The sequence below is a fragment of the Acyrthosiphon pisum genome, chromosome A3 (genome assembly GCF_005508785.2).
Source record: "Acyrthosiphon pisum isolate AL4f chromosome A3, pea_aphid_22Mar2018_4r6ur, whole genome shotgun sequence".
NCBI classification, from domain to species: domain Eukaryota; kingdom Metazoa; phylum Arthropoda; class Insecta; order Hemiptera; family Aphididae; genus Acyrthosiphon; species Acyrthosiphon pisum.
Genome location: NC_042496.1, coordinates 9,318,479 through 9,329,339, shown reverse-complemented (window position 1 = coordinate 9,329,339; position 10,861 = coordinate 9,318,479). Strand labels below are relative to the sequence as shown.

Sequence of the window (10,861 nt, the reverse complement as noted above, 5' to 3'; positions counted from 1 at the left end):
TTGTTTTATAAGCGACTTGAATCTATGTAAAAAATATTTGCAAAAAAATGTACACTTTTTGAAATAATGAGTGTTCAATGATAAAAGAATCACCCGGTATATAAATTAATGTACAAAAAAATAATAACAATAATTGTCTTTTACCCTATATTATATATATAATATATAAAAAAAATATAATTTAAAGCCAACTTTGCTAGATCTGCAGCAACTTCATATTTAATTTTTCTAACTAATTGGTCAGTTGGATTTACATAGGTACTCGACCTCGTTTATATTGAGTATACTGTTAAAAATTCCGAAAAACATCATCGTGCCATACATTTTATATACATATTATATAATGTATAAATTAGATATAGGTATTGTATTTTTATGGTATAAGAAAATGTTTATAAAATAATAAGTTTTAACATAATATAATATGCAATATTCATTTTATTTCTTATATATATAATTTATAAAATAACATAATTCTTATAAATTATATTTAGTCAATCCCCTGTATAATTCTACTGGGAATTTTTTTTTTCTAGTGAGGAGATTTTTTTACCGGGATTTCGCATTGCTTGTACCTAATACTGTAATGTGTGACACGCAGGCACAGTAGTACAGTACAAGTGTACAATATAATATAAAATCGTAAGATACTGTTCCAGACTGGCAGACTCCCAGTGTCCGCACTCGGCCTGGCCAGAACTCAGTACCTGACTCAATATATTATTATACAAACGCCTTCCATAACTGTGTCACGAAGCATGCGCATTTACCCTTCCATTATTGATTTTAAAACGTTCATTGATAACAACGTTGATACTTACTTGATAGTAAAGTGTTGGTGTTTATGACAATTGACATTTTATAGTATAAGCAGATTTCAGTATTCACTATATTATTATTATATATTTTGTATTCGTGCGCTGTCGAAAGGTAATATTCAAATCATTCATTAGTGGTGTCCTCCTAATGTAATTGTATTTGTTGAATAGTTTACTTACTCATTCACAGCAGGAAAATGGTGGTAAGTCATTAGTTTTTACCGTTTTGAGTAACAATCACTAACTACAGACAAGCCGAAAAATCATTAATCGTTTTTACATTGTGTCATAGGTATTTAAGGCAATCAAATGTATGGCAGATGATTGGGCTCTTACAAATTGTGCAGTGGTTAACGATGAAGACTTTCGAAGCGATACAAAGTATGTATAAGATAATTATATGAAAATGATTGTTGAAGTACCTATACTAAATTTAAAATATGTTTAGATACATAGAGGTCCAACATCAAACCAAACCAGATCTTAAGTTTTGGTTCACGACATTGTTTGTGAAAGATCCACCTCCGCGAGGGTGCATAGCTTTTTCTGTGAATCAACGGGAATGGGCCCAACTGTCTATCAACCAGCCAATCAGTATTACTTCTTATCCGGGCAATACAGCAATTGATTTTTTGTGTTCAGTTGAAGCTGAAATTGATTATTTTCAAAAAAATAAGTAAGTTCATTATTTTGTATTTATAATAGACAAAAAAAAATGTCCATGATTGTATAATATTCATTTTCTTAGGACAAAAAGTGCTAATGAACAATTTGATACTGACATGATGGCTAGAGAGTTTTTAGTAAACTTTACAAATCATGTTTTGTCTGTCAGTCAAACATTATTATTTCAGTTACCAGAAAAGCCATTGATGGCCATTAAGATTAAAAGCATTGAAGGTAAATGTTTTGTATTTATAATTTATGAAATTGAAGATTGAAGTTGGATAAGTTGGACTATATGTACATTGTAGGTTTTTGTATTAGAAAATGAGATCCTCTTAACTTGTCATCTTAAACTAGTTAATTAACTTTAGAGAACAGTAACACATTGAAACGTACAATTTAGATTTACTGTTATTTGCTAACTTCAAAGATTAAAAAAAAATAATCTAAAAGTTCCTGTTTTATAGTTTTAAAATAATATATTTATTTGAATTTAAAAAACAATGCTAACAAAGTTAATATATTACAATTGAAATAGTGCAGAAAAATATTTTAAGTGTTGTAAAATGCATGGATACGCAATTTTAGGTGTAAATTCTCAAGAAATTAATTCTGGAGCAAAACCTCGGTCAATTCAATATGGAAAATGTTTGAGCAATACCGCTGTACGTTTTGTAGTTGGCTCTAATACTACATTATTGTTGGTAGGAAAGTCAAAATGGTAAATTTGGTTTTCTTAATAATACTTTATTGTCTTTCTTTCTGAATATAATGTTGTTAAATATTTTTAGCCAACAAGCACGTGTATCAATTATAAATCCAGATTTTGACTTCAACAAAATGGGAATTGGTGGTTTAGATACTGAGTTTAATGCTATTTTTAGAAGAGCATTTGCATCTAGAGTATTTCCACAAGAAATTATTGAACAACTTGGTAAAATCAATTTAAATTGAAAATACCTCCTTTTTAAATAAACTAAAAATATTTTTTTTTAACTTAGGGTGCAAACACGTCAAAGGTATTTTGCTATTTGGTCCACCTGGAACTGGTAAAACATTAATGGCTAGACAAATTGGACAAATGTTAAATGCACGTGAACCCAAAATTGTTAATGGCCCTCAAATTTTGGACAAATATGTTGGTGAATCTGAAGCAAATATAAGAAGATTATTCGCAGATGCTGAAGAAGAAGAAAAGAAAGTATGTCAGATTATTAATTTAATTAAAATTAGTTTTTATTTTATATTTTTATTTTAGTCTGGTTCGTCTAGTGGCTTGCATATAATCATATTTGATGAAATTGATGCTATTTGTAAAGCAAGAGGTTCTGTTGGAGGGAATACAGGAGTGCACGACACTGTGGTTAATCAGTTGTTGGCTAAAATTGATGGAGTTGAGCAACTAAATAACATCTTAGTTATAGGTATGACTAATAGAAGAGACATGATTGATGAAGCGTTACTGAGACCTGGCCGACTTGAAGTAAGATGTTTCATATGAATTTGTTTCCGATAATGTCATGATTATTGATTACAATAATTGCTTCAATGTAGGTACAAATGGAAATAAGTTTACCTGATGAACATGGACGTCATCAAATTTTGAACATTCACACAACTCGTATGAAAGAATTTAAAAAAATTGCTGATGATGTAGACATGAAAGTAAATATGGTCTTAATAGTATAAACTATTATTTGAATTTAGTTTTAGGTTTATCAAATCTACATATATTTTATGTGTTATAAATGTTTAGGAACTTTCAGTAAGAACTAAAAACTTCAGTGGTGCTGAGTTGGAAGGTTTAGTTCGTGCTGCCCAATCAACAGCCATGAATCGTTTGATAAAAGCTAACAATAAGGTAGAAGTCGATCCTGATGCGTCTGAAAAACTTCAAGTGTGCAAGGATGATTTTTTACATGCTTTGGAATATGATATAAAACCTGCATTTGGTGCTAGTGCTGAGGCTTTGGAACACTTCTTAGCACGTGGTATTATAAATTGGGGTTCATCAGTCAGTGGAATTTTAGAAGATGGAACATTGCTTACACAGCAAGCTCGTGTGGCGGATACATTTGGCCTCGTCTCGGTACTTATTGAAGGACCGCCAAACTCAGGAAAAACTGCTCTTGCTGCAAAGTTGGCAAAAGATTCAGATTTTCCTTTTGTCAAAGTGTGTTCACCAGAAGACATGGTTGGCTTCACTGAAACAGCCAAATGCTTACAAATCAGAAAAGTACATTCCCAAAAAATATCCTAATATAAAATAACTGAAAACACTCAAATTCACTTCAAATTAAAACTTATCTAAATTTGATTTTTTGTATGAAAGAAAGGGCATTTAAATGTACATAATTGTTTTATAATGTTATCCTTCAGCGTGTGCAGATATTAAAGGCAGGGTAGTCATAGATAATAATATAATTCACAATTATACTTAAGAAAACGTACACCTTGTCTTGTCTCATAGTTAATATTAAAGGAAATTATCAAACTTATAGAGGAGTATATAAACTGTGACCGATTAGAAATTGTTTTTATATATTTATTTTGAAACAAGTTGTATGCATTTTAAAGTACAGTACATAAGTTCTTATGACTCATTTTAAAATTAAAATATGAAAAAAAACTCTGCTTGAGCAGAAAGTTTATATTCTCCTCTACAAATTTGATACGTAGATTTGCTATGTTACTGGTGTAAGACAAAGACAAGGCATAAGAGTATGGTCACTGAATGCATATATTATATATACATACCTAAATACAAAAGCAAGAATTTATAACACAATTATTTATTACTACGAACCAAAATTTAACTATAATTATTCTCATTCTACATTGTGCTAAATAAATATTTTCATAAAAAATCATAGCGTTTTTACCCATTATTATTTATGTTTAATTTAGGATACAGTAATGAATTTCAAATTAATCTCTGATTTGGTGAAACTTTAAAATGTATAAACTACTTAACAATGTACATTTTTATTTATTTTTCCATTACAATAAACAATTTAGATAAATTCAAAATTTAAAGAGATATTGAGTGTTTAAAGATAATTATGCATATTACTATTAACTAGAACTGAAGTATTTTTGTATTTTTTCCAGATATTTGATGATGCTTACAGATCTCAACTTAGTTGTATTTTAGTTGATAATATTGAACGTTTATTAGACTATGGTTCGATAGGTCCAAGATATTCTAATCTAACATTACAAGCCCTATTGGTTCTGTTAAAGAAACAACCTCCTAAAGGTAAAAAACTTTTAGTGTTGTGTACCAGCAGTCGTAAGCAAGTGCTAGAAGAGATGGAAATGTTGTCTGCATTTACTGCCGTACTTCATGTCCCTAATCTTAGTCAACCTGAAGAACTTATTACGGTTCTAGAACAATTTGATTTGTTTACAAAACAAGATATCCACAAGATCTACAATCAAATATCTGGGCACAAGTGAGTTGATGAACTTAATCGACTATTTTTTAACTCTAAAGGCTCTGTCAAACAGAAAGCGTTATTTTTACAGCGCTTAATTCTGTAATTTGTTATAACGTGGCGTTATTCACGCGCGTGAAAGCATCACACCGATGAGCCATTTACCCCTTAAACGCGTGTTATACAGTGTTCTGTTTGACAGAGCCTTAAAGAATCATGATATGTTGACCTTATAGTAACTTGTTAAACTAACGGTATTGTTTTGTGGTTTTAGTGTTTTCATTGGTATAAAAAAGTTATTGGCTTTGATTGATATGGCCCGTCAAACAGATCCAAAAGTACGAGTGATTAAGTTCTTAACTAAAATGGAAGAAGAAGGTTGTTTAGATTTGGGGACTATGATACATTAATTATTGTACCCATTGATTGTTTTTATTTTAGAAATTAGTAAGCTATTCAGTAAATCATTAAAAAAAAATAATTGTGTTAACATTCCGTAATTAGTTAAAGGTTGACAGATAGGCTTTATTATCGTTTTAAATTAAAATCAAGTATTATTCCAATTTTGATATTTTTCTTCGCTCTCGTTTGTATTAAGATATTGTTTAATCTAATCTATATATTACAACTTTTTCAATTTTCGTCCATTTAATTGTTATATGTATAATAATATATTAAATTATATCATTAATTTTTGTTTTTAAATGCATTGGTTACATATTTTTATTTTCTAAAACATAATGTTTGGACATTGTTATTATTTAATATTTATGATTCCTATTTATTCATTATGTTTAATAGAAAAATTAAGTAGTTCGGTAATTGTTTAAAAAGTAAACGATACTGAAACTAATATAATTGATAACAGTAAAATATTGACACTTATTACTTATGATCTATGATACTCAACCACTAATTTATTTACCCTAGTATAATAATTTATAATAAATTTATGTTTGTTATTCGGTGACAAAAAAAAATTAAAAAAAAATTATTATTCTAATATTTGATAGTTATTTTAACAATATTATAAGCATTCTATTATATACATTAAAATTCGATGTTTATTTGTAATATTGTTAACTTCATATTCTCATCAATATGTTAAACTGTTTAAAACTTTAAAATATTTTTAGTAAAAATCTAATGTCTATACTTTAAATAAAATAATATAATAATTAGTGAAATAAGTTTCAATTACCCTAGTTAAAATTGTATTGGAAACAATTGAAGCAATTAAATGAAATTAATAGAAATTATTTTTAACATTAATATATTTGTAGATTGTGTTTGGATACTTGTTTTTATAGTGTATACTGTTTAGTCTATTCACACCAGAATTGACTTGGTTTTTAATAAAAATGCTTTTAACAATATTTTTTTATACAGTTTCTCCACACTTGTTTTATTGTCTGTGTTATTATTAAATAATTATTTTTGGTGAATTTTGATATTAATGCACTATGTATATTGTTTTTGTGTTAGGCTTAACTGGAAAAGTTCTAACAGGGCAGATGGAACTATGTATTTTAACCCAGTTATATTTTACCCTCCAATAAAAATCTACTTGTACAAATATTCACTAGTGACATTGTACCAGAGGTAAATTTCCATGGTTGTGCTAAATATTCATTTTAATATTTTACCAGGGGTGAAATTTATCTACCGAATATTGACTGAGTATTTTAATTAAGTTGAATACATATAAAAAATGTATCATTAAATTTTAATTTTTCTTGGTTTTTTGGCAAATTGTTTTAAATATTTTCATAATCTAAATTTTTGAATACTTGATTTTCGATTGAAATAATTGAGTTTGTCTTGATTTGTTGAAGCCCTAAGATAGAAATTGATTCATTTTAACTTACTAAAGCTTCGTTTGCAAGATTCAAAATCACAGATAAAGTTAAAAATATTTGATATTATGCTATTGAAATGTTAGGATAGGCATCTTGTAGATTATTTTTATTAATACAATTTAGGATTTCAAAATAATTTGAATATATTAGTGACTACTAACTAGTAGTCGTCTAATGCAAAAATGTACAACATATTTTTGCATTTAGACCCATGACTTTCAATTTTGTATATAAACTCAATTTTATTTAAGTATTTTTCATAATTTATTACTTTAGTCAATTGAATGTTTTTGTACATCACTTAATGACATTTTAAACAACATTTTACTATCTTAAAATGAAAAAGTAGATACAAATATACAATATCTACTCAATGTTCCATTGACGCAAAACGATCTCTTAATTTTTAATCCTGATAAAATATTATCAATAGCAGATTTTATTAAGATGTTGAATTTTGTTCTCAAGCTTTCTCATGACTCCTTCATAATTATAATGTCTTATAAAAATATTTATTTTTTGTTTTTAAATGTTTAAAACACCGATGAATAACATTTTTCTATTACAAATTGTTTTAAATTATAACAATTAATAGAATAACTAAAATCGTTAATCCATGTTTAAATCATAAATATACAAGGTTATTATTGCATATATTTCACATATTATCCTATATTGTTATCAAACAAAAATAAAATGGCAGCGTAAGGGTATAGTCCATTTCTTAGTATATTATAGCATTGTATTTGTTTGGACAATGTAGGTCGTCCCCTTACGCTGCCATTTTAACCTTGTATATTTAAGCCATGGTTTAAATATCAAATTTCGTCAAAATTTGAATTCCAAATGTCTATAAAAAATATTATGTTATATTTGGTGAAAATTTAAAGTAGGTACACATACATACAGTTTTTTTGTTATTGATTTACAATGAAATAACAAAATCGATTTTGTCCTAAACTTCTCGTTTTTATATTTAAAAAAAAATATATTGAAGTTGAAGATAGAAGCATTTTATTAGTCTTCGGACTCAAAAAAATAAAAATAATAACATAAAATTAACACATTGTAAAATGAATAGGTACATTAATTTCTCCGCTCAGAATCTAAAATGAGGACACCAACTGATCAGTCTTTCTCATAACCTCCTATAGTTCCTCACATAAGAGCAACTAAGTGGGCTTAGCCTCCCAAAACAAATAATATTTTATACATTTTTGAATTCAATGTAAAATAATTATTTCGTCCATATCAATTTAATGAAAAATATTTTTGACCACGCTCAGCTGTCTAATCACAATTTACTACTGTGTAATAAATTAATCTATTTTGTGCCCATAGGTACGTATTATCAAACCATGTTTTCTATAAATTGTGGCTGTACCTATCCCAGTTGTATTTTTACCTTTCTAGTTTCTTATTAGACATTTTTATCTTTCTCGTTATGTATGCACGTTTCTGCCTCCTGGTATTATAGGTACTCATGTAAATGTGTACTACGTAAAAAAGGACCGATACCCAGTGGCGTTCACTATATTCACTATGGGCCAATTTATCGTTATCACTAGACAAGTATAGCACGACTAACATAGCCATAATTATACATCTTTTAGGGAGCTGGTGGGAATGGTTATAATTATGACATTATATAAGTACAGTAGAAATAAAAATTGTGCAATTCAATTTTATAATTACTATGTAAAATTAATTTTTTGGTTCTTTTTTTAAAAATATGGACAGCGTCATTTATATATTCTACTGTTATCTTACTATGAATTTAACATCAAAGTCAATAAGTCATCAAAGCAAGAAATGACAAAATAACATTTTCTTGTTGATTCCTCAAAAACGATTTTAATCAACCAGCTAACTTAATTATGGTGAAAAACTGTAAACAGTATAAATATACATGCAATGCTTTAATTAAACCTGCAATTTCACTAGGGGGCCTCCCCCCTATATATGCCACTGCCGATACCAATTCGTCTAAAAGAGTAGGTATGCCGATTTTCGACCAAAACAAAAAAGTTCAATAACAATTAATAATATTATATACTTTAAGTGTTTCTGTTATACTTATAGAAAATTCTTAAAAATATATCATTCCTAAGATGTAAAAAAAATATATAAATATTAAATCATAATAAGGATAACAATATAAAATTGTTATAAATAATTAATATTGTGTTTGTGTCGTCATAATATTATAATGTTGTAATTAATTAATATAATTACCTAATATAATAGTATTGTCTTAGGCTAATAATCATTGTAATTGAAGCCTTAATCAAGTAAAAATAAATAATTAAATAGTAATGTCAAAGTCCCACTTAAAAATTCCGCCAAAACAAACACACATATGTGACATCACCTTTAAGACAGTAAATATGCTTGGATTTTCTTTAACAGTATCTTTTCTGATAAGAAGTGAACCTAGTTGGTACTTTGAGGGGTCAAAAGTAAAAAATGTCCAGTAATTTTCAAAAGCGCCGTGAAAAACAAAAGAAAAATCAAGGAATAACGGGAATTTTTACGCAAAATCGATTTTCGTTTTTGGTGTAGGGAATTTGGAACTTGGCATTTTTTCACGGTTATGTTTTTGTTGGGGATATCATTTATTTTTGCGGGCTTCAGCATCGTGGACGATGTGTTATTATTATTATTATTTTTTTTTAATTTTAAAATTTTTTTTTTATATGTCGTAGATTTTCTCTTGTATATTTTGTATTTTAGTAAAATAAATGTACGAAAACAAAACATTATTATGTTTTACAAAATAAATATTATATTTTATTATATAAGCCAACTACAAACAATTCCTTATTACCATATTGTAACGCTGTTTGAAAGTAAACGTTTATGCGTGCTAAGCGCGCCACTTCATACGTTTAGAAATACACTCACTGAAGCGGTATTAATTTTGAAAAAAATTCAATTTTTAGATTTTTCCATTTAGTTACACTATAAGACATACCTTTATTCCAAATTTCACGTTTCTACCCATACAGGAAGTGTCTTATAATTTTGATGATCAGTGTGAGTAAGTGAGTCAGTAACAATTTTGCAAATTTTGAAATCCTCCCATTTTGAAATGGCACAATATTAAGGGCTCATTTTCTTACAGCGTCCTAAACTACTCGAGATTAATCTGTGTTTTAAATTTTAAAAGTTTATCTTAAGAGGAAACAGAGATATATATGTTAGAAAACTGGGCAAATTGGTTCGTGTAAAGATACACTGGCATTGCTGGAACTTGGCCTGGCGCACTATCGTGAGCTCAGATCTGTAGCATTTCGTATACCTTACACTCTTTTCTAATTGTGACTATTACCACGTGCTCTCGAGATTCCTACATTCGTAGCAAGAGTACATAAAGTCAATTCGCCAACCGAATGTAATTTACATTAATGAGTATTTTGTTGTGGTGAACACTTGTGTACCAAAATAGGTGTTAAATATTCCTACATTCGTAGCAAGAGTACATATCGGCAATTCGCCAACCGAATGTAATTTAAGTTAAATGAGCACTTACTACTATACTTATATTCTAAATATAGCTCTTAAAATCCATACATCCGTAGTAAGAGTACAAATAGTAAATTCGCCAATCGGATGTAATTTAAGTTAAAAAGCACTTATTGCTATGTTCGTGTTCAAAGTGTAATTGTGTAATAATAATGTAACGGGATTACGATATGATGATAGTCACAGAACTTTATGATTTTGAAGATTAATATTAATGGGTAGGTGAATGGAAAAAATGAACAATGTAAATTTGTCTGGTAGAGAGATAACTAATTCAAACAGTCATAACGAATGCTGAGATAATCCAATATACATATACTGTATACGCATATACGCACAACCATAAGCACTCCCATGAACAGTAGTAGAAGAGTGTTGTGATGTTGACTGGCGTGGACGTTGTGCATGGGTCTTCTTCTGAAAGGTACTGTTTTGCGAGTCGATTCTGTAGGGTCCTTATATAATGTGGCTTCGGTGTGATCCCTTCTTCTGATATGCATTGATTAATACGTGATATTGAAGTATTGATATTTTTTTCTTATTTTAGGCGGTGCGA

General features: G+C 28.4%; 1 protein-coding gene across 1 annotated transcript; it reads left to right on the top strand.

The window, feature by feature from the left end:
• The first annotated feature begins 819 nt into the window (after positions 1-819).
• On the top strand, positions 820-5,992 carry LOC100169274 (vesicle-fusing ATPase 1). Its single transcript, XM_001948955.5, has 12 exons — positions 820-1,021; positions 1,111-1,199; positions 1,267-1,494; positions 1,567-1,718; positions 2,073-2,205; positions 2,276-2,418; positions 2,486-2,685; positions 2,743-2,967; positions 3,039-3,149; positions 3,241-3,720; positions 4,596-4,939; positions 5,196-5,992. The coding sequence occupies exons 1-12, from the start codon at positions 1,016-1,018 to the stop codon at positions 5,329-5,331; spliced, it is 2,247 nt and encodes a 748-aa protein (XP_001948990.1). The 5' UTR covers positions 820-1,015; the 3' UTR covers positions 5,332-5,992.
• Positions 5,993-10,861: the final 4,869 nt, after the last annotated feature.